The sequence below is a fragment of the Budorcas taxicolor genome, chromosome 13, assembly GCF_023091745.1.
Source record: "Budorcas taxicolor isolate Tak-1 chromosome 13, Takin1.1, whole genome shotgun sequence".
Classification (NCBI taxonomy): domain Eukaryota; kingdom Metazoa; phylum Chordata; class Mammalia; order Artiodactyla; family Bovidae; genus Budorcas; species Budorcas taxicolor.
The window spans coordinates 63,586,296-63,610,593 of NC_068922.1; the positions used below are offsets into that span (position 1 = coordinate 63,586,296).

General features: G+C 48.6%; 1 protein-coding gene across 1 annotated transcript; it reads right to left on the minus strand.

Annotated features, from left to right (window-relative positions):
- Positions 1 to 1,563: 1,563 nt before the first annotated feature.
- On the minus strand, positions 1,564 to 17,347 carry AHCY (adenosylhomocysteinase). The gene is made up of 10 exons (XM_052650649.1): positions 17,238 to 17,347; positions 11,661 to 11,851; positions 10,466 to 10,541; positions 8,630 to 8,779; positions 7,720 to 7,832; positions 7,090 to 7,297; positions 6,911 to 6,998; positions 6,687 to 6,804; positions 5,453 to 5,647; positions 1,564 to 2,422 (listed from the first exon to the last, which is right to left on the minus strand). The coding sequence occupies exons 1-10, from the start codon at positions 17,263 to 17,265 to the stop codon at positions 2,291 to 2,293; spliced, it is 1,299 nt and encodes a 432-aa protein (XP_052506609.1). The 5' UTR covers positions 17,266 to 17,347; the 3' UTR covers positions 1,564 to 2,290.
- Between the last annotated feature and the right edge of the window lie 6,951 nt (positions 17,348 to 24,298).

A 24,298-nucleotide genomic window follows, 5' to 3' on the forward strand; every position in this document is an offset into this window, starting at 1 on the left:
CTAACCCTTATGGCAGAAAGTGAAGAGGAACTAAAAAGCCTCTTGATGAAAGTCAAAGTGGAGAGTGAAAAAGTTGGCTTAAAGCTCAACATTCAGAAAACAAAGATCCTGGCATCCGGTCCCATCACTTCATGGGAAATAGATGGGGAAACAATGGAAACAGTGTCAGACTCTATTTTTTGGGGCTCCAAAATCACTGCAGATGGTGATTGCAGCTATGAAATTAAAAGACGCTTACTCCTTGGAAGAAAAGTTATGACCAACCTAGATAGCATATTCAAAAGCAGAGACATGACTTTGCCAACTAAGGTCTGTCTAGTCAAGGCTATGGTTTTTCCAGTGGTCATGTATGGATGTGAGAGTTGGACTGTGAAGAAGGCTGAGCGCCAAAGAATTGATGCTTTTGAACTGTGGTGTTGGAGAAGACTCTTGAGGGTCCCTTGGCTGCAAGGAGATCCAACCAGTCCATTCTGAAGGAGATCAACCCTGGGATTTCTTTGGAAGGAATGATGCTAAAGCTGAAACTCTAGTACTTTGGCCACCTCATGCGAAGAGTTGACTCATTGGAAGACTCTGATGCTGGGAGGGATTGGGGGCAGGAGGAGAAGGGGACGACAGAGGATGAGATGGCTGGATGGCATCACTTGCTGGACGTGAGTCTGAGTGAACTCCGGGAGCTGGTGATGGACAGGGAGGCCTGGCATGCTGTGATTCATGGGGTCACAAAGAGTTGGACACGACTGAGCGACTGAACTGACTGACTGAAATGACCATTTAGGCAAACAGGACAGACCAATTTCCCACTCCCCTTCCTATGATTTGAGTCCTGAGGAGGCCACTTGTAATTGTGGACTTTAGGAAAGACACTTAACCCCTGTAAGTCTTCATTCTCATCTATAAAATTAGAATAATATTACTAAGCTCTTTGTGAGGATAGTGAAAATAAACTACAAAACACCTAATGGCAGGTGCTCAATAAACAACAGTCCCCGACGGAGTACTGGATCAATCCTAAGCGGAAACGAGGAGAAAAAGAAAATATAAATTGGAACAGAAAAAAATAAGGTAGAAGAAATAAATACCGAGATTACAATAAATATAAATAGGCAAAACTCACCTATTACATGAGTCTTAAGTGAAGAAGTGAAGTCGCTCAGTTGTGTCCAACTCTGCGACTCCATGGACTGTAGCCTACCAGGCTTCTCCGTCCATGGGATTTTCCAGGCAAGAATACTGGAGTGGGTTACCATTTCCTTCTCCAGGGGATCTTCCCGACCCAGGGATTGAACCTGGGTCTCCCACATTGGAGGCAGGCGCTTTAACCTCTGAGCCATGAGTCTTAGATTGGGTAAAAAAAGCAGGCTGTTTGCAAAAGACACACCCTAAGATGTAAGAGTTCTCTCATTTTACCCATTCTTTCAAGCCCAAGGGTTTGCCTGCAGCTCTTATCACCCCACACTGCAACACAGCAGACTATTACAGCACATCACACCCCATGGCTTACACCACACACTGTTGGCAATGGATTTTCTATAAAATAAAGGCTCAAAATTCTTTTAGGCACCCAAATTTTTATTAACCCACCTTCTTGCTCTCTTTTAATATTATAAACCAAATTAACCTCTTTTTGACCCAGAGCTCTGATGGGAACCATCAATGTGCTTTTACGTTTCTCTGGCCCCTCTTAACCGCTGGCTGTCTTTCCTCGTCTTTTCTTGCTGAACAATATATTCCAACCCCTGTAAAATAGGGACTAAAAGTACCAACCTCATTGTTCTGAGGTTTAAGAGAATGCTAAGCACTAAGCCAGGCTCTCCGGAGCATTCAAACTCCCACAGTTCCTCCACACCCTTTGACGTAGCTCCTTCTCATCTGTCATGGGCTGAGGAACCAATGAACCTGTAAACCAAGAACATAAGTCTAAAGTCCACAGGCCAAGTGAAGGCCTGGATGGTAAAGTGCATGGGCTTTCTGACCACCACTGCCAACTTCCAGCCTAAGGAAGGACTGAGTGAGCAGTTGCTGAACCCCTGAGCTCATGGTTCCCTGTGGGTAATCCCCATGCACCTCCACTATGGCCCGGGCTAGAGGCGGGACTTCTCAACTCCCCCTGCCACACTTGGAACAGTGTGAGGGATGCAGCAGAGGCCCAAGACTGAGTGGCGAGCCCCAGGGAGTCGATGGGGGACATTATCAGACCAATCTCAAAGGTGGTGCCATTTGCTCTTGGGGAGGAGAGGTGGGACCCAGGCAAGGACAGCCGCTGCAAGGCAAAGGGCAGGCCCGGTTCTCAGTAGCGGTAGTGATCAGGCTTGAACGGGCCTTCACGGGGCATGCCCAGGTACTGGGCCTGCTTCTCAGTCAGCTTGGTCAGCTTCACATTCAGCTTGCCCAGGTGGGCTTCAGCCACTGCTTCATCCAGCTGGGGAGAAACACAGGAAAAGCTGAAATCAGTGCCATGCTCTGGGACCCCTAACCTCCATCTTTTCGCTGCCCAAAGAGGTGGGAATGGTTCTATTGTGACATCTGCTGCGTGTCAAGCGTATTACTTCATCCTGTCCTCACAGTGGATGTGTGTGGGTTTGGGCTGCTCAGCTCTTCTTCAAGGGGGAATCAAATTACATCTTCCCCTCCAGGCAGCCCTGGTGGGACCATCAGTTACATCTCCTCCTTCACCCTCCATCAACCTAAGCAGCTAACCAAAATGCTTCCTGCAATTTATCAATGAACAGGACATACTTTCATGACAGGGACTCTCAGGATTCCTAAACAAGGAGGCCATCAGTCTCAGCTCACCAACAGCAAGTTTATTTGACAAGTGAAGTGAATGCAGGGAGAACAAAAGAGCCAAGAAACAGAGAAAGACAGAGCTCTGATGCCCATGAATCCCTGGATCCGGTGTCTGAATCTGACGCTCTGCCATTACAGAACCAATAGCATTCCTTTTTGGATTACACTGGTTGTGGTTGTTTTAATGTACTTCCTGAGCAGTGGTGACCACAGCCATCTTCCAAATATATCCTTAAAAATGTCTATAAGTTCATAAAACACCTTCCTCCTTCAAGAGGTGGAGCCTACGTCCTCACCCCTCAAGTGGCTTATTTCTAATAAACAGAATGAAGCAGAAATGATGATGCGTGACTTGAAAACTGGGAGCTAAAAGGTACTTCAGCTTCCTCCTTTGCTCTCCCCCTGGATTTGGGGGAAGCCAGCTGCCATCTCACGAGGAAACTTAAGCAGCTCTATGGAGAAGACACTCACGTGGCAAGGAACCTCCCACCCACGAGGATGTGAAGTAGCTCTTCCAGCTCCAGTCAAGCCTTCAGATGACCGCAGCCCTGCCTGGGTGACTTCTTGACTCAAGTCCTATCCCACCATCCCATAATGGCACAATCACCTTTAACCACACCCAAATGCATGGTGGCTTCCCTGGTAGCTCAGCTAGTAAAGAATCCGCCTGCAGTGTGGGAGACCCAGGTTCGATCCCTGGGTTGGGAAGTTTCCCTGGAGAAGGGAATGGCTACCCTCCAGTATTCTGGCCTGGAGAATTCCGTGGACTGTAGAGTCCATGGTGTTGCAAAGAGTCGGACACGACTGAGCAACTTTCACTTCACAGCCCAGAGAACTTTATTTCCCAAGTGGTTTCACATTCACTGTTTCATTAGAGGCAAACATCCCTAAGGAGGAGGCCAGGGTTTATTTTTCTATTGAACAAATGAAGAAACTGGGGAGAGGGAGGCAAAGGCAGGAGCAGAGTCTAGCCCTAAGGCCATGGCAGTTCTGGAGGCAGAATGAAGGTCTCCAATGACCCGAGGACACAATGAATCCTCCCTTCGCTTGGCCTGGCCTGCACCCCACACTGAAGGGCACCCTACACCCAGAGGGCAGCGTGTCGTAATGGTTAACAGCCCGGACAGACAGGGCTGATCTACTCTTGGTCCAGTACTTTACAGCTGTGGGGGCAAGTCACTCTCTGAACCTTAAGTTCGCTCATCTGTAGGCCGGATCTCTCACAGTTCTTACAAACATCAGTGATATTCAAGAGGGCATGGTGCAGGCACCTTAATAAATGAGGGGGCTGCTCATGCTGTCATTATGGTTAACCAAGATATATAATCCCTTGCCCCACACACTGCACGTGTGTGAAGCATGTCCCCAACCCATGCCATGACAGTGATGGAGAAAGGAGAGGAGGATGGGGCCAGGTGCTGGGGTAGGAGGTGAGCTCTTTACCTTTTCACTTCCAACCCTGGTCTCATCTCAGAGGCCTGCCCCTTTTCTCACTACAGCCCTGTTTCCTCCAATTGAGATCAGATGAGGGTTCAAATGAGGCTTTTTAAACCCTACAACAAGCATGAGGACCCGGCAGGCTGCACAGGACAGGACAGCCCCTTGAGGCCCTCACAGGTGAAACATCTGTCAGACAAGACAGTACCTGAGGAAGACTAAGGGGAGAGGAGTTGGCTGGCTCAGGGGACAGACACCCCGGCCTCTTCCTACTTCTCATTAGTTGGCAGAACCAGCTTCTCAAAGGGTGGGAGGAGAGATATGAAGACTCTATCACAGCCTCACCAGTAGTCAAAGGTTGGAAGCAAGAACTACTCTTACCACTTAGCTGAGAAGGACACTGAGGCCCAATCAGGCTAAGTAGCAAAACCAAGTTTGCCCATGATGCTAAAGAGTCAGCACTAAGACACAGCATTCTGACCCCTGAGGGAGGGCAGCGCGTGGGGTATTAGGATAAGCACTGCATTTGATGTCAGATGACCTCATCGTCATGGTTACCCTGACCACACGCTCGCAGAATGTCACGGGCCATGCTCAGTGTGTTAGCAGCATCATCCTCTTCCAAGGCCACAATCGTGCAGCCTCTAGGCTGCATTTGGCTTACAAACAAGTCCCACTTAACCCACCTGGTTATATTTAAAATTGAATATTTCACACAAAAATATTGGTATCTGGCTTCCTCTGAAATGTCAGGAGCCCTGACCCAAAGGGCCCAGGTTGATAACAGGCAGCCAGCCCCCTCCACTGGGCCCATGTTCCTTGCTCAGGTCCCCGCCAGCCCATTCATCCTTAGTGGCCACATGTGTTTGTGACCTGTGACCCAAGGAAGCACTCATAATCCTTACAGAGGTACTTCACGTTACAGAGAAGGAAATGGAGGCTCAGAAGTTAAGTAACCTGGTTACACAAGCTGAGATTCAAACCTGGATGTGTCTCTCTCCAAAGCCCATGCTCTTCTCACCACCTAGCCTGGCTACTCAAGAGTTATTCCCTGCGTTGAGCCTCACTTTCCTCCTCTGTTAAATGGAGAGAATGACTTCTGCCCTGAGGGGGACCCTGTTAAGATCCTCAAGAGTGGAGGCAAGCACTGTATGAACTCAGGCAAGCCCTGCTTGGGGAGCCCAGGTCACGTGACCCTTGGCCAGGGGTGCAGGTAGGAACCCACCTTCTTGGGCAAGAAGTGGACCCCGACGGGGTACTTGTCCGGGTGGGTCCAGAGCTCGATCTGCGCCAGCACCTGGTTGGTGAAGGAGTTGCTCATCACAAAGCTAGGGTGGCCCATGGCACAGCCCAGGTTGACCAGACGGCCCTCGGCCAGCAGGATGATGCGGCGCCCGTTCTTCAACAAGTAGCGGTCCACCTGCAAGCGGGCAGAGCAGTGGTAAGGACTGGCAGGCGCTGCTCCCAGTGTCCACCCCATCCTCATCCCATCCTCATCCCATCCTCCTGCCCAGCAGGCCTCCCTGCTTCCAGCAGTGCCCACAAAGGGCCTAGACTGCCCTAAAACAACCTCCAGCATAGGGACTAGGACACACAGTTAATAATAAAAGCCAGTATTTATTAAACAACTCTGAGCTACAGATCTCATACATCTACTGTGAGAATTTAAAGAGCTCACATGTGCAAGGCACTTAGTTTAAGTACTACATATTAGCTAATGGTATTGTTAATATTATTACTGGCACAGGACCTGGGCTAAGAACACACACGTAACTGTGTGTGTGTGTGTGTATACAATATATAAAAATTACATTTAATTCTACTAACAATCCTTTAAATTAAGTACTGGTATTATCCCCATTTCACAGATACAGAAACTGCAGTTTAAAGGGTTAAGTTCCTTGCCCAGAGCCAGATATTACAAAGTGGCTGTAATTTGAGCCTGGACAGTCTGAGGACAGATCCCAGGCTCTCAATCACCATACTTAGTAAAAAGCTAAATGTGGAATTTCCCTGGTGGTCCAGTAGGTAAGAATCTGCCTGTCAATGCAGGGGACACGGGTTTGATCCCTGGTCCAGGAAGATCCCACATGCCTCAGAGCAGCTAAGCGTGCATGCCACAACTACTGAGCCTGCGCTCGAGAGGCCATGGTCCACAAGAGAAGCCACCACCACGAGAAGCCTGTGTACAGAGTAGCCAAAAATAAAATCAATCAGCAAGACAGATGTGGTGGTACTCAGCCTCGGATGCACATCAGAATCCTCCAGGGAGCTTTAAAAAAGGAGGACCCGTGGCCTCCCTCCAAGATTCCAATTTAACAGCCTGAAACCTCTTCCTCCCATCCCACTGCCCAGGTCGCCAGAGCCTCGTCATCTGTCCTCCTCGGCGGCCAGCCCATGGGCATGCCCTCCTCGGCGCTCCATCTGCCGAGCCTGCTGGCAGGGCTGGGGCTCCTCACCTGGGGCTTGATGTTCACCTTCTCCACAGCGTTCTCGTTCAGCCACTTGACATCGATCTCCACGTCAAAGTGCCCGATGTTACACACGATGGCATCATCTTTCATCTGTTCAAAGTGCCTGTGGGGGAGCCTCAGTCCGTGAGAGAGGGTCAGCGACCAAGGGCAGCCCCACGCCTGCCCCCTCCTTCACTCCCTAGGACCCCCACCACCACACCGGCACCTACTCGCCAACGATGATGTCGATACAGCCCGTGGTGGTGACAAAGATGTTGCCCTCCTGACAGGCCTCATCCATGGTGGTCACCTCATAGCCTGTGTAGAGACAGCCCCCGCGGGTCAGCCAGTGTGGCCACGCCCCTCCTCTGGCCCCAGCAGCTGACGGCCAACCCCCACTCTATCATACCCTCCATGGCAGCCTGAAGTGCGTTGATGGGGTCAATCTCCGTGATGATGACGCGGGCCCCGAATCCCCTCAAGGCCTGGGCACAGCCCTTGCCCACGTCGCCATAGCCCGCAACCACTGCCACCTTGCCCGCAATCATGACGTCTGTGGCCCGTTTGATGCCATCTATGAGGGACTCCCGGCAGCCATAGAGGTTGTCAAACTTGCTCTGTGAGGAGAGGGGGCAAGGTGGAGATGGGGGCGGGCAAAGCCCCGGAGCCTCAGACCCACTCTCAATATCTCAGCCTGCTGGGCCTTGTGCTGATCACCTCCTGGGACTTCTCCCCACCAGCTAGTGTGTTCATGTGCCCCTTGCCCCTGCTCGGCCCCACGACTTTCTCCCCAGTCTTTCTCAGCCAGTCCAGAAGGCTTCCTGAGGATCAACTATGAGAAACCACCCAAAGCATCTGCTTCACTTTAAACCTCCCGATGCCCAGCTCTGAGGATCACTGCGTAATCCTTTGTCTCTTTAATGCACTCATCACTCTGCCTACATCCCCTTTCCCCACCAAGTGAGGGCTAAATTCCTCATTGGCAGCCTCCCCGGGGGCCTTCCTCAGGGCCTGCTCCTGAGCTGCTCCCCAGGCTCACCTTGGTGACAGAGTCGTTGACGTTGATGGCCGGCACCTTCAGGATCCCGTTGGCCATCATCTTGTACAGGTTGTGGACCCCTGTTGTGGTCTCTTCAGAGATGCCTCGGATGCCTGAACGAGAGGGGAGGGGACAGATTTCAGGCCAGGAAGCAGTGGCCTCTGGGATGGGACTCCAAGAGCCTGAGAGAGCCCACAGCTGAACTCACCTGAATGCCTCACCTTTGCCTTCTAAAGATGCTCCTCTTTCAGGGTTCCCATCTCTGGAACCTATACCACAGTCCACCTAATCACCTGGGCCAACACGAGGGAGGAGTCGCCACCTTCACTAGGCCTCATGATTCTACCTCCCAACAACTCACAGACTGTCCGTCCCCACTGCCCGCATCCCTGCCACAGCACATCCTCTACACAACAGCCACACTTAACATGTATATTTTCAGAGACGTCTTTTCAATACATTCAATTACTTCCCTTTGCCCTCAACATCAAGCCCAACTCTTGCCGAGTTTATTATAAAGTCTTTACACATCTGATCTTCACTAAGGCTCCAGTGAAGGAAGCTGCCATGCTGGCTAACTTTCTGTTTCCTGAAAGGTCATCCTTTCCTACCTCAGGGCCTTTGCACTCACTATAACATTCCCTACTTCCCTGCCCACCCTGCTTTTAACAAAGCTTCCCAGCTGTTCTCAGCCCTGGCCTCATGCTTGCCCTCGGGCCATCATCTCAGCCAGCCTTCCCCAGCCCAGAAGATGAGCCCCAGCACGCTTACAGGAGCCTGCGGATATCCCATCTTCCACAAAATCTGCTGTCTGAGGCACCAGGAGTCCTGCCAGGCCTGCCACTCTCATGTGGACAAGCAAGACCCATTTAGACCACCAGCACCCAGCCCACCGACCTGCCCTACTCACCTGACAGGAGCTGCGGGTACTTGGTGTGGATGAGGTTGGTGAGGTCACCACCGTCGTCCAGAATCATGTTGAGGGGCCCGTCCTTGAAGTACAGCGTCTGTTCAATGCACCACAGGTACTCCTCGTCCGTTTCGCCCTTCCAGGCGTACACTGGAGAGTGAGCGGCATGTCAGGGCTGGCCCTCCACTGTGGCACCTGCTCCAGGGACCCACCTAGGGAGACTCAAGACTATCTCCTTCCTAATTTCCATCCCCAGCCACCTCCAGCCTCTCTGAGGGCTCAGCAGTGCTAAGGACACAACTTGGAGCCAGAGGTATCAGTGTGAATCCTGGTTCTGCACTGACCAGCTGTGTGACTTTCGGCAAATCACTTCACCTCTGAGTCTCACTTTCATTGTGGATAGTAGTATAGATTAAGTGAGACAGAAGCCAAACATAGACCCCTATATATAAGTATCTGGAAAAAATTCTTTCCTTTCTTACTCTTTTCTTTCTTTTCCTACCCTCGTCTGTCTGGGCCCCCAGCTCACAGTGACCGGGGATCCTTCCCACAGTGCCTACTACTGGGAGGGAGGTGTGATGGGAGAAGGGAGCCACATTAGGTGGACTCAAGAGACAAGATCCAGGGTTCATCCTGCACTGAAAGGACCTGATGGGCCCACAGTCTCCGTAGTACATTATCCTAGGCAACGTCTGGCCAAAATCTATTAACAGCAGCTACCGTATATGGAGCACTTTCTCTGTGTCAGGCATTACTCTAACTGCTTTTTGCCCCCATCTCATTTGTCCTCACAGAAACCTTGTGAGGCTGGCATTACCATCATCATCACCTACAGATGCCCAGAGAAGCGGCTGAGATGTGCCCAGAGAGGGGCTGAGATGTGCCCAGGTCACTCATCATGACACTCTGCTGTTGCTGTTTTTGGCCGCACAGCATGTGGGATCCTAGTTCCCCAACCAGGGATCAAATCCATGCCCCCTGCACTAGAAGCCCCAAGTCTTAACCAGTGGGCCACCAGAGAAGCCCCAGCACAGCACTGCTGAGCAAGCAACAGAGTCCAGTGCTCCTGACTGCCAGCCCAGGCTCCTCCCATCATTTGGTACAACTGCGACACAGGTGCGGGGCTCCCAGGAACCTCCTGTGAGCAAAGGACACCTGCCAAGCAAGGCCAGCTTCCCCTCCCTCAAACTGGGGCAGATAATGGCCTTGAAAACAAGGCCTTTCCAGAAAGGGGCCATGGAGTCCAAACTAGGCTGAGGAGTTGGGGACATGCCGACCCTTGGTCAGTCGCTGGACAGGTCTTTCCCAATTCTTTACCTTCCACCCGCAGCTGGTTAGAAGGAACTGTGAATGAATGTCCTATTTTATCATCGTCAGACCGAACCACTTCCCTCCCCAAGCCCGAGCAGATTTGTTTCTGTTTCTCCAGCAGCGTGTGAGAAAGTCCTTCCTCTTTGGCTGTGGTCCTTCCCCAGTACCCTAGACTACCAGATACTACACAGTGGGTCTCTGGGACTCTTTCTGCCCAGTAGCCCTCCCTGATTCTTTCGGAAACAGATCCACATCCTCCTTTTAAGGAACTTCCCCCTCTTCAACACCATGTGATTCCCAATCACTGACTTGACTAGCGCAAGTAAGTGCTTTCAATAGGATCTGAGATGACGGCTGGACAAAACGACTCTTTCCAATGGGTCTCTTGGCTAGGATTCTGTGGCCATGACTCCTCTCCCATGCTGTAGGGAGGTCTGCAGCAGTAAAAGTGAAGTGAAGCAAACAGAGAAAACGGAGAAAATCGAGCCCCTTCCTGAATTCCTGTATCCCCCAAGAAGGACTCACCTGGAATGCCAGCCTTGGCAATGGCAGCTGCTGCATGGTCCTGGGTGGAGAAGATGTTGCAGCTGGACCACCGCACCTGAAAGAGCCAGCAAGAGAGGGCTGGTCACAGCCAGGTGGGAAGACCAGGGTCACTAGATGGGTAAGAAAAGGCCCTGAATCTAGTGATGAGAGGCCTGGGATCTACATCCAACTGGTTCTGCAACCACAGGCTGGGGACCCTGGTGAGTAGATGGGAGCCAGAGCAGTGACAAGGCCTAACTTATGTGAAAACATGGCTCTGCCCTGTGGAAGGGGAAGGGCTCCACAAGGAAGCAAGGAGACAAGTGAAGAAGCTGTTGTTAGTGTTAAGACAAGATATGCAGCTATAGCAGTGGAGGGGATAAATATTATTCTGAAGGCTGAGCTGACAGGATTTGTTGGGAGGATTAGTTTGTTGAAGTAAGAGAGAAAAAGAGAAGTCGGGGATGACCCCAGGTTTTTGAACAGAGAGAATCTCTAAGGCTGAAGCCTGTAATTACTTACATGGGAAAGACACCAAGAAGTGTAGGAAATCATGAGTTTCTTTAGACATGTTGAGGTTGCAATGTCAATCAGATCTCCAAGTGGAGATGGTACATCAGTTGCTGGATACGATGTACCATATCATATATCGTTTATGTTATGACATAACCACATAAACAATATTTAAAACCATAAAATCAGACCACTGAAGAGAGGGAGTGTAGAAAAGAAAGAAGTAGGCCAAGGACTGAGCCCTGTTGGACTCACTAGTTGGTTCTGGCTGCCCTGCACCACCACCAACCCCGCCCACTGTAAAACATCTTCAGAGAACTTGGAAGAACTGCAATCATTGGTACACATGACCCAGGCTGAACCAATCAGAGAGCACCATCTTTCCAGCAGCCATGATTGGCCAAGGGCAGGCACGTGACCCCATGAGGGCCTATGGGAGCCAGACCCTTAGATGATTCAATAGGGCTCTGGGCTTGAGTCTTTCCTGCTAGAGCTTCCCCAGTCAGCAGAATGTGAGGGTAACCAGACGCTATCTTCCCAGTGAGAGCAAATCAGCAGAACAGTCACCACAAATGGCAGTGAGGGGCGCCAGTGACAAGGCTGGAGCTGGAGCCCCTCCTGGGCCTGAGGGGACACAAGACTATAGAGTTCCAGGCTCCGCAAGAACTGCTTCAGGCCTCACCTCAGCACCCAGGGCAACGAGGGTCTCAATGAGGACGGCGGTCTCCACGGTCATGTGCAGGCAGCCGGCAATGCGGGCGCCCTTCAGAGGCTTGGAGGCCGAGTACATTTCTCGCATGTGCATCAGGCCCGGCATCTCATTCTCTGCCAGGTCCAGGGCCTTGCGTCCCCAAGCGGCCAGGCTGATGTCAGCTGCAGGGGCAAGATGGACGGAAGTTTATGAGCTACCTCATCCCATGAACCATGAAGCACCCGCCACTCCACACTCATCCCCTGTGGACTCGAAACACTAGGCTGGCTGCAGTCTCACTGATTCCACAAGGATTTCCTGGATCCAGGGCAGTCAAAAAAGAAAGACATGGTCCCCGCCTAACCGCAGCCTACTTATAGCCTTGTGGGAGAACACATTTAATTAAAGAATCCCACAGGAACATAAGGACCTCTCTGGTGACTCAGGTGGTAAATAATCTGCCTGCAATGCAGGAGACCCAGGTCAATCCCTGGGTTGGGAAGATCTCCTGGAGAAGGGAATGGCAATCCACTCCAGTATTCTTGCCTGGAGAATCCCATGGATAGAGGAGCCTGGCTGGTTACAGTCCATGGCGTGGCAAAGAGTCGGACACAATGGAGTGACTAAGACAAACACAGAGGAACACGATTACAACACAGGTAAGTGCTCCCTTGAAAGATAAATAGCTGTCAGCTTATACATGCCTCTCACTACCCTTTCTGCTTGCCACCTACCAACCTCCTCATTCCCTAAAGATTTTAGCTCCTGGTTCTCCATCTTCCTAATCACCACTCTTGGTGACTTCAACACTCAAGCTAACACCTTGGACTCAGCACCATTCTTTGATCTCCTCAAAGACAGAGAAATGTTTCTCCACCCCTGTCATTTCTTCCCACCTGGAGGGAACTCATCTGTGTAACTAACAGCTTTTGGTCTCTGTCTGCCCCATGGGAGGTGGAGTGACCTGTTTAATTAGTAAACTTAGAAGGAAAAAACTGGGCATGCACAGGTCAGGTCTCCCCTCTTTCACAAGCAAGCAACAAACAACCTGCCTGCAGGGAGCACATTCTTCCACAGAGATCTACCCAAACCCACCTTGCCTCTAACTGGCAGGTTAACTGCTCAATTTGGGGGTTTGGTTAGCATGATCATTGGATTTTGACACTAGTCTGTATCTTCAGGCTTCAATGGATGCTATTAGTTATCCCTTGATACCTACAGGGGACTGGTTCTGGGAACCTCTATGGATACCAAAATTCTCAGATGCTCAATTGCCTTATATAAAATGGCATGGTGGTGGTGGTTCAGTCACTAAGTCGTGTCCAACTCTTGCGACCCCATGGACTGTAGCCCACTAGGCTCCTCTGTCCATGGGATTTCCCAGGCAAGAATACTAGAGTAGGTTGCCATTGCCTTCTCCAGGATCTTCCCATCCCAGGGGTCAAACCCACATCTCCTGCATTGGCAGGTGGATTCTTTACTGCTGAGCCACCAGGGAATCCTATATGCTCCATGAAATTACTCAGTATCCCATATCCTCTTACCTCTTTGATGACTTCACTACTCCACTGAAACTGCTCTCCCTAAGGTCTCCGTAAGGCCCCATAGCTATTGGTCAATTATCTATGTTTATGTTTCTCCCTGCAGCACCAACAGCGCTCTTCTTCTGAATCCCTTTTTTTGCTTGGCCTGTCTTTCTGTGGTTTCTCTTCCACCTTCCTGGTTCCTCTTCCTGTAACAGACTCTCAAAGTTTGGAGGCCCTCACGGCTCCATCATCTCCCTCGTCTTTCCTACCAGATGAGCTCATCCCACTTTATGGCTTGAAATACCTTTTCTACAGCAGTGTCTCCCACCTGTTCATCTCCAGCCCAAACTTCTCCCCTGAACCTGAGACTCAGGTTCAACTCAATTCAACTGCCTACTCAGCATCTTGGTTGCCCATCTAGATAATGTGTCAAGTTTGAGCCCTCACGACTCCTTTTTCTCACCCCCAAACTTGTTACACCCCCAGTCTCCTCATTTTAGGAAGTGAAACCACCATTCAACCAGCTGCTCTAGCCAAAAACTTATGATTTCTTTTTTTTTTTTTTAAACTTATGATTTCTTGATTCCTCTTTTCCCCTTTCACCCTCTTCCTACCCATCAGCACTGTTGTCTCAACATCCCAAATATGAGCAATCCAACAGCATCTCACCACCTTGGATCACTGAGGCAGCCGCCTCACTGGTCTCCCTGCTATTCTCCCCATGTTAGGGAAATGAAGATGGAGGTCGTCTTGTTCAGGCTTCAGAAGCAGGAGAGCAGCCCTCTGACTGACTTCTGACCCTGTGTGGACTATGTGCCTGCTTTGGTTACCAGCAAGTCAAGCCACACCTTAGGTTAAGAGAAGGAGTGGGTCTTGGAATTTCCTGAGCCCCTGGAGGCCTGGCCAAACCCCGACTCCCACCCCGGGGCCCTTGTTTCACAAGCGGTAACAAGGAGCATTGTAAAAGTTAAGGGAAAACAAGAGCTGCATTTTTGCATGCAAACTGACGATATGAAGCTTGCAGCCTGGGATTACCAGCAGGAGCCCCCAAAACTGCAATCTCAAGTCTCACCCGTGGGGTGGACCACTGCCCAGGACCCTTTTCCCAACTGAGAGTCCAGATTGCTGGTACTCGGGATGTCCCAGCACTGTTCAAGTTTGGATGTAGGTTGTCAGCCCAATTTGGTGATGTTGGTATTACCCCTCTCTATTGTTTCTATTTCTTTGCTTTTAACAACTGTCTAATTGTTTGTGTATAACAAGTGGATTTTTTTGTTAATGAATCCTTTGAACCTAAAATTTTAAAGTAAAACACCCCACAGGCGAGCTCTTCAAGTGGCTAGTTGGGATGCTGCCTGATTCAAGAATCACCTAATAAGAGTTAGATCTTTAAAAAACCAAACAATACCCCACAAAAGTCAGAGAAACAAATTTAAATTTTAAAATGTATCACCTCCATTCTTCTGCTAAAGTGTAAAAGCATCCCAGCCTCCAATGGCTTCCCCTAACCAACTCTTCATATGGCCACAGTGCCGTACCCAGGTGTCTGCTCACCCTTCTTGCCCACCTCTCCACCCTTTTCTCCCCCTCACTAGTTGCTCAACCATGCGAACCTCCTTACTGTCTTCATATTCCAGCCTCAGGGCTTTAACCTAGGCAGCTCTCTCAGCCTGGAAGGCTCCTCCCCAGCACCTGATACAGTACCTGGCACACAGTAGGTGCTTCGGAAAGAATGAATAACTTGGTATACTGCTGCTGGAGGAACTGAGAGCATGCCAGGGTGACTAGTAGAGGGAGTAAGATGATGAGTCAGCCTTTTATTCCTGTAGAGTTTTAAGGGGAGTCCCATGACCAGACTTGTCTTTTGAGAAGGCTTCTTTGGTTGCTGCAAGTATCTACGAAGCAAGAGACTCATGGAGACCTGTGAGGAGGGAGCCCAGGACTGGGGTGGTGGCTGTGGAGTCAGAGAAGTGGGCAGGTCTCCTCACTTACAGAACAGATTGTATCTCTAGTACTCAGCTGGGTTGGGCACAGAGTAGGGGTCGGCCATGTTTACTGATCATCCTTGTTAAGACTGAATGAGAGAAGGTCCACGAAAGGGGCGGGCAGTAGACGGGTCACCAAAAAAAAAAAAATCTGAACCTAGCCCAACTCTCAATATTTACCAATGCGGAAAGGCTCAGAGAAGTGTTTGCCCCAGGCTTGACAGCCAGTCAAGAGTAGGGGTGGGACTGGTGGCCAGGCAGAGCTGGTAGAGCCAGAGGCTCCTGGGAGGGGCCCAGTAGTGGACAGTGGTTCCTGTACTATCCTAAGCTCCACTCCCTCTGCCACCCCGTCCCTCTAGCGAAAAGAACTCTTTCCCTGCCCTCGGGATACAGCTGTGCCAGCCCTGGTGTTTTCACGGGTCCCTCAACTCCAGGAACACAGGAGGGTCTGGCACTCTAAGCTCTGGGGGTTTTGGTGCCCAGAGAGCTGAGGACTTGCAGAGGCTGCAGAAACACCTGTCCTAGGACAAGCCAAGAAAAGCAGCAAAACCCTGAGTCTGTTTCTTCATCTGTGAAGTGGGAATAATCCTAACCTTCCTTGAGCCCAAGGATTAAAGATGCCATATGGGCAATGTCTGGCACAGCCCTCCCTGATGGAGGTTTCCTTTCAACCCTGCTTAGCCAAGTCCCTCTACTTCTGAATGTAGCCTTATCTCCTCCCACACAACGCAAAGCCCTCAACCCTTAACCCACACATCTCTCCATAGTAATAACAAGCCTCTTTTCCAGCTCAGCCACTGGACCTTGCTTAATCTTTCTGGGCTTCAGTTTCATCCACACAACAGGGACAATAACCTACTCTGGCCCGCTACATGATAAACTACTATTGGTAAGTTACTATTTTCCAGAGAGTTTTTGGAAGTTATTTCCTTTTAGGGCTTCAGTTTCTTCCTCTGTATAATGGGATAAAGTCCACCCCTAAAGATCATTCTGTAAACGAATGCAAATCCCCAGATACATAGGAAGTGCTCCATAAATGTTGATGCTTTTCTTCAGGTTGAATGGTGTGCTGGATTTACTTTCAAAATTGCTAGCCAGCCTGAACCGGTTTCTGCTGAAAGGTCATTAGATTACTCCAAATGTGTTCACTTATACACAGTGGTGAAAAGATGAGCACGGCCTGGGTGCATCTACTCCAGCACCTCCCAGTTGTAAGAGTGTGGGCAAGTTACCTTTTTTTCCTTGTCTCAGTAAATCCATAAAATGAGAAAGTAACAGTCCCTACCCTAAAAAGTCATTAGAATAAAATGAATTAATCTATAAGAAAGGTAAGAAGTGGTGCCCATGCCACAGTAAACGCGCAGTAAACGTTAAGGATCAGTGTATCAGCTTCAATACATAGGACAGCAGGAAGGATTTTTCTAACCACCCCAAAAGTTCGAGAGTCTATGTAGGACTGTTCTTGCTGGGCAAGTGAGTGACCCGAGGTTGAGTAACAAGCCGAAGGTCCCCGGTGAGTGGACCTGCCTGGCCTCAGGCTCAGTCTCCAGGCCTCTCCCCCACGCGCCCTTCGGGGCCCCAGTACCCTCGCCTTCCCCGTAGGAGGCTCAACGAGGGGTGGGCACTTGCCCGGGGCCATCCAGTTGGTCAAGGAGCCGGTCCAGGCCCAGGAGGCAGGATCCAGGCTCCCTAGCGTTGGTCCCGGCAGGTGCCATTGGTCCCAGGCCGTGGCCAGGTGCGCGCTGACCCCTGCCCCAGGCGACTCTGCGCGGAACACGCCGCCGCTCCGCAGCCCACGCCGCCGCTCCGCAGCCCGCGCCACTGCACCCTGCCTCGCGGGGCACGCCGGAACTTGTAGTTCGCGGCCTCACGCCAAGACACGCTAGCTGCGGCGGGGGAACTCCAACCCCCAGGCGGCCACGCGGGGCCAAGACCGCGCTGTGCCAGTGATTCAAGAGGGTCCTCTGAGCGCCCCAGGTCGGCCCCGCGGCCGCAGCCCCAACAGGTCCCCAGCAGGTGCGGAGCAGATGCGGCTGGCTGCACGTCTTGTAACTCACCGACTTTGTAAGGCAGCTTGTCCGACATGCTGGCAGCGTTTCCGCACGGACTGATGCACGCAGGCGAAAGGGGCCGGGCCTAGGGATGGGAAGAGGCGCGGGCTGGGCGGCGCCGGGTAGGGACCTGCGCCTGGCGCCGACGCCTTTAAATATCTCCCCCGGTCTTGCATATTCATGAGTCCCGAGCGAGCTGAGCCGTCGGGGCGGGGTCTAACGCACAGGGGCGGGACCGGAATGGACTTTGGTCCCTGCTGAGAGCAGTTTTTATTCCAAGCGGTCCTTCCACCTCCCGCACTGGGTAGCAAAGGGATCTCGGAGAGAGGCCTAAGAACAAACTCCATTCTTTCCTTCGTTCAACCAGTGAAACCCATGTCAAAACCGGATGAAACTGAAATTCCAACCAGCTCTCTTTCCTGAACCTCAGTTTCTTCTGTAAACTGGGCAGAATGATACCTGCCATACAGATTATAAGTAAAGCTGCAACATGTCAAATTTCTAGCACATCGTAGGCCTTCCACCCTCCTGCCGCTATCCTGAATTTAGTTAAATTTGTATATGTATTTATACTTTTACTACATATGTAGAAATCATTAAATGCTTCTTAGAATTGTTCCTGTGTTTAAAACCTTCATGTAAATGGTAACGTACTGGACTTACCCTTCAGCAATTTGCTTTTTTCTGTTGATATTATATTTGTAAGAGTAATGCATAGACTTAGAATGTATTCATTTTTGCTGTTGCATAGTATTTCTTTGTCTACATCCCATGATTAATTTATCTGTTCTCCTATTTGCTGACATTCAGTTTGTGTGCCATTTTGCCATTATTGCATAAATGGAAAAATAAACATTGTCTTTTAGTGTACCTGAGTAGGTGTCTGAGTCATAAATGTACTTAGGGATGAAGTTTCTGAGTTAAAGGCATGTTTTTAACTTTCCTGGGTCTTGCCAAACTGTTTTGTAAAGTAATTTATCCCCTCACCACAGTGTCTGACAGGGCTTGTCACATCCCTGTCACCACTTGTCAGACTGACAAAAATTTTTATCAAATTGAGGGCTGTGAAACTCTCCTTGTGGATTTAATGGCCATGTGAAGACCCCTTATCATCTTTATAGGAACCCCCTTCCCCAACTTCCACCCAGCTGCTCTCTCATACTTTTTTCAGAATTGACCCATTCTGAGTCTGTGCTTTCTCACCTCCCACTCAGTCCTCAGTTGTCTGGTCTCCACCCCCAGGTCTCTGCTGAAACTGCTCCAGCCAGGTCAGTAGGGAAGCCAGACCAACGTGCCTCAGCCTGCATCCCAACCCACCTCCTTGCTGCACACAATGTGCCCTTGGCTTTCACTTTCCTGACTCCACACTCACTTTCCGCAGGGTGCCTTCTCTGGTCTAAGCAACTTCCTCTCCTTTTCTCCAAGTATTAATGTTCCTTTTTTCTCTTATTTGGCTCCATCTTCCAGCCCCATCTCACCCACACTTAACTTGTTGTGACCACCCTTATCCAGGTAATCCAAGTATACATGGAATAAAACACTGCCTTACCCCAAAAGTGGCCTGTTACCCTTCTCCATTATCAATGCCCTTTCTCCCCATCCCTGGAGTCACCACCGCAGTGATTAATGTCTTTATCATTCTCTTGCTTTTTTAAAATGGGTTTTACAACTTATATGACTATCCTAAACAACACATTATTTAGTTTTGACTGTGTTTTGTCTTTGTATAAATGAAATCATACAATGTGTGTATTCTTTTGCAACTTACTTTCTCTTTCAACATTGCTTTTGAGGGTCATTCATGTAGATATTATAGCTCTGGTTCACTTATTTTCATTTCTGTTTAATCCACTTATTTATTCATTCTATTGTTGATGGATATTGGGTTGTTTCAGTTTTTTTGCTATTGCAAAGAATACTGCTTTAATATTCTTGTGTGTGTAGATAAATATAGATATAATTTGGGAGTCAAATTTCTTAAACAAATATGCTCAGGTTCAACTTAACAAAGTAATGTTAAACTGTTTCCTAAAGTGGTTGCATCAGTCTGTACTCCCACCAGCAGTGGATAAATGCTGTTGTTTTATACCCTTATCAGCCTACTATTTTTTATTTTGCCTATTTGGCAGGTATGAAGTGATATCTCATTGTGGTTTTAATTTGCATTTCTTTGACTACCATGACAAATGAGGTTGAGCATCTATTCATATGTTATAACCCATCTGAGAGTCTTTCTTTGTAAAAGTTCCGTTCATGTCTTTGCCTGTTTAAAACTAGGTGGTTTGTTTTTCTTTTCAACTAATAGAAATTCTTTACATATTCTGGGTATTAGTCCTTTGCTAATTATATGTGCTGCAGATATCTTCTCCAGATTTGTGGTTTGTGTTCTCACCCTCTCTCTGTTGTTTTTTTGATAACTAGAAAATCTTAAGAGTTTTGAGTTTGTTTTGCCGTGCTTCTCCGAATGTGGCATCTTAGTTCCCCAGCCAGGGATCACACACCTGCGGTGGAAGTGCAGAGTCTTAACCACTGGACTGTCAGGGAAGTTCCAGAAATTCTTAGTGTCAGGCGAGTGTATGCTCCTCCGTTTTTGTCTCATCACAACAAAGATTTGGAGTGATGGATATTAAAGCCCTCTCGGTGTGTCACGGCTCTCGGATCTTGGACAGAGTGTGTTATAGCTCTCAGGTCTTGAACGGAGTGTGTTATAGCTCTTAGACAAATCAGTGTTACAGCTCAGTGTAACAGCTCTATTTTATTTAGAAGATAGCAGGAAAATCCATCTTCGAGGCGTGAGGGCACGTCGATCCAAAGATGCAAAGAGAAGAGCGCCCCAGCGCACATGGTGGGGTGGGGGGGATGGGTGGGGGGGAGCCCTTTGGCTCCTCTTTTTATATGTTTTTTTTTCCCCCCTGGGCCTGCCCTATGCAAATTGGGCTTAGTCAGGAGTGCTGTTCTACCTGAAGTCCTCACTCTGGTCCTCGGACCTTCCTTTGACTTTCCTCTGTTCTATTTTCATGGGCTTTTCTCTTCCTTGTCTTTTAGCCACCACCATTTTGGACTCCTTTTCCCTATTCTAACTACCTAACATTAGTTTCTGAATGTTGAGCCTTTAAGCCAGCTTTTTCACTCTCCTCTTTCACTTTTATCAACAGGCTTTTTAGTTCCTCTTCACTTTCTGCCATAAGGGTAGTGTCATCTGCATATCTGAGGTTATTGATATTTCTCCCGGCAATCTTGATTCCAGCTTGTACTTCTTCCAGTCCAACGTTTCTCGTGATATACTCTGCATAGAAATTAGATAAGCAGGGTGACAATATATAGCCTTGATGTACTCCTTTTCCTATTTGGAATCAGTCTGTTGGTCCATGTCTAGTTCTAACTGTTGCTTCCTAACCTGCATATAGAGGCAGGTCAGGTGGTCTGGTATTCCCATCTCTTGAAGAATTTTCCACAGTTTATTGTGATCCACACAGTCAAAGGCTTTGGCATAGTCAATAAAGAAGAAATAGATGTTTTTCTGGAACTCTCTTGCTTGAGATCCAGCGGATGTTGGCAATTTGATCTCTGGTTCCTCTGCCTTTTCTAAAACCAGCTTGAACATCTGGAAGTTCACGGTTCACATATTGCTGAACCCTGGCTTGGGAAATAGATGGGGAAACAGTGTCAGTCTTTATTTTGGGGGGCTCCAAAATCACTGTAGATGGTGATTGCAGCCATGAAATTAAAAGACGCTTACTCCTTGGAAGAAAAGTTATGACCAACCTAGATAGCATATTCAAAAGCAGAGATATTACTTTGCCAACAAATGTCCGTCTAGTCAAGGCTATGGTTTTTCCAGTGGTCATGTATGGATGTGAGAGTTGGACTATAAAGAAAACTGAGCACCGAAGAATTGATGCTTCTGAACTGTGGTGTTGGAGAAGACTCTTGAGAGTCCCTTGGACTGCAAGGAGATCCAACCAGTCCATTCTAAAGGAGATCAGTCCTGGGTGTTCTTTCTAAGGACTGATGCTAAAGCTGAAACTCCAATACTTTGGCCACCTCATGCAAAGAGTTGACTCATTGGAAAAGACTCTGATGCTGGGGGGGATTGGGGGCAGGAGGAGAAGGGGACAACAGAGGATGAGATGGCTGGATGGCATCACGGACTCAATGGACCTGAGTCTGAGTGAACTCCGGGAGTTGGTGATGGACAGGGAGGCCTGGCGTGCTGCGATTCATGGGCTCACAAAGAGTCAGATACGACTGAGCGACTGAACTGAACTGAACTGAATGTTAGTTTTAATGTATTCAAATTTGTCAGTCTTTTCTGTAGTGTTAATGGCAGTTTTTGTAGAGTATCTTGTGGAAGTTCCCTGGTGACTTAGTGATTAGGATTTTGGGGTTTCACTGCCATGGCCTGAGTTCAGTCTATCGTTAGGGAACTGAGGTCTCACAAGCTGCGAAGCACAACCAAAAAAAGAAAGAATATCTTGCACTGTCTTGGATGTTTGCACATCTATATAATTTTAGAGTTATTTTGTCATGTCTTAGGGAAAAAAAAACTTTTTTGAATTTTTACTGCAGTTGTATTAATCCATAAATTATTTGGACTTCCATGGTGGCTCCAATGGTAAAGAATCCGCCTGCAATACAGGAGACCCAGGTTCAGTCTCTGGGTCAGGAAGAGCCTCTGGAGAAGGGAATGGCTACCCACTCCAGTATTCTTGCCTGGGAAATCCCATGGACAGAGGAGCCTGGTAGGCTCCATGAGGAAATCCATAAGGTCACAAAGAGTTGGACATGACTGAGCAACTAACACTTTCACTTTCTACCCAGTAATGCCCATTTTGTCATCACCACTAAAGCTACAGGGAATGTCCTGGCAGTCCAGTGATTAAGACTCCACACTGCCACTGCCGAGGCTCAGGTTCAATCCCTGCTTGGGGAACTAAAATCCCATAAGCCATGTAGTGCAGCCAAAAGGGGGGAAAATATATAAATATATATATACATATATATATATATACACATATACACATACAGGGCTGTAAAATTTGTTTCTCGCTCTCTATCTCATGACCAACAACCTGATTCCAACCCTCATCACCTCCCACCTGGATCAGTGCACCAACATCATCACTGGTTTTTAAGCATCCAGCCTAGCTGTGTCCCATTCATCTTCTACCCTATAGCCAGAGTGATTTTATATATATACATATATATAATTTTATGTATAAAATTTTATCTTACGTCTTTATCTTGTATATTTATATAATATATATAAAATTGCATATATATATATATATTTGGCCATACCACGTGGCTTGTGGATCTTATTTCCCTGACCAGGGATCAAACCCAGGTCCACAGCAGTGGAAGCACCAAGTCCTAAACCCTGGACCACTAGGGAATTTCCGAGAGTGATCTCTTGAAACTATAAATATTTCCGTATCTTCCTTCTGCTTAAAACTATTAATTGGCTTCCAGTTGCCTAAAGGAGTGGTCTCTAAAGTGTCTTTAATGAATGAATTAACTTTTGGTTGTGCTGGATCTTCGTTGCTGTGTGGGCTTTCTCTAGTTGCAGCGAGTGGGGACTACTCTTCGTTGTGGTCATCTAGAGCAAAGGCTCTAGAGCGTGGGCTCAGTAGTTGTGGCACATAGGCTTAGTTGCTCTGCGGCATGTGGAATCTTCCTGGACCACAGATGGAACCCCTGTCTCCTGCATTGGCAGGCAGATTCTTATCCACTGCACCACCAGGGACGTCCTCTAAAGTGTCTTTTTGATCAATACTTTTTCCTCATATTCTATTACCTTTTTTACAACATGACTGACCAGGACAGGGGTTCACGAGAGGGGCTGTCAGCTTCAGCCTTTTCTGTTTGTTCACTGTTGTAACTTCAGTATTATCTGGAACTGCCATTTCTTTGCAGGAATATTTTGAAGCCTCACACTATTTGGAAGCCAGTTGTCCATTTCAGTTCAGTTCAGTTCAGTCGCTCAGTCATGTCCGACTCTTTGCGACCCCATGAATCGCAGCACGCCAGGCCTCCCTGTCCATCACCATCTCCCGGAGTTCACTCAGACTCATGTCTATCGAGTCCTTGATGCCATCCAGCCATCTCATCCTCTGTCGTCCTCTTCTCCTCCTGCCCCCAATCCCTCCCAGCATCAGAGTCTTATCCAATGAGTCAACTCTTCACATGAGGTGTCCAAAGTACTGGAGCTTCAGCTTTAGCATCATTCCTACCAAAGAAATCCCAGGGCTGATCTCCTTCAGAATGGACTGGTTGGATCTCCTTGCAGCCAAGGGACTCTCAAGAGTCTTCTCCAACACCACAGTTCAAAAGCATCAATTCTTCGGTGCTCAGTTTTCTTTATAGTCCAACTCTCACATCCATACATGACCACTGGAAAAACCATAGCCTTGACTAGACGGACATTTGTTGGCAAAGTAATATCTCTGCTTTTGAATATGCTATCTAGGTTGGTCATAACTTTTCTTCCAGGGAGTAAGCGTCTTTTAATTTCATGGCTGCAGTCACCATCTGCAGTGATTTTGGAGCCCCCAAAAATAAAGTCTGACACTGTTTCCACTGTTTCCCCATCTATTTCCCATGAAGTGATGGGACCAGATGCCATGATCTTCGTTTTCTGAATGTTGAGCTTTAAGCCAACTTTTTCACTCTCCCCTTTCACTTTCATCAAGAGGCTTTTTAGCTCCTCTTCACTTTCTGCCATAAGGGTGGTGTCATCTGCATATCTGAGGTTATTGATATTTCTCCCGGCAATCTTGATTCCAGCTTGTGCTTCTTCCAGCCCAGCGTTTCTCATGATGTACTCTGCATATAAGTTAAATAAGCAGGGTGACAATATACAGCCTTGACGTACTCCTTGTCCTATTAGGTTAATATAGGAAACCTGGTACATGATATTTATGTTTGCTTAGCCTGACAGACGGAGAAGGCAATGGCATCCCACTGCAGTACTCTTGCGTGGAAAATCCCATGGGCGTAGGAGCCTGGTAAGCTGCAGTCCATGGGGTCGCTAAGAGTCGGACACGACTGAGAGATTTAGCAGCAGC

Excerpts from the sequence above, each read along its gene's own strand:
- AHCY (XM_052650649.1), bottom strand. The coding sequence starts at position 17,265 with ATGTCGGACAAGCTGCCTTACAAAGTCG. Across the intron at positions 10,542-11,660 it reads TCGTTGCCCTGGGTGCTGAG|GTGCGGTGGTCCAGCTGCAA; the intron begins GTGAGGCCTGAA and ends TGGCTCTTTCAG. Across the intron at positions 5,648-6,686 it reads AGGTGAACATCAAGCCCCAG|GTGGACCGCTACTTGTTGAA; the intron begins GTGAGGAGCCCC and ends GCCCGCTTGCAG.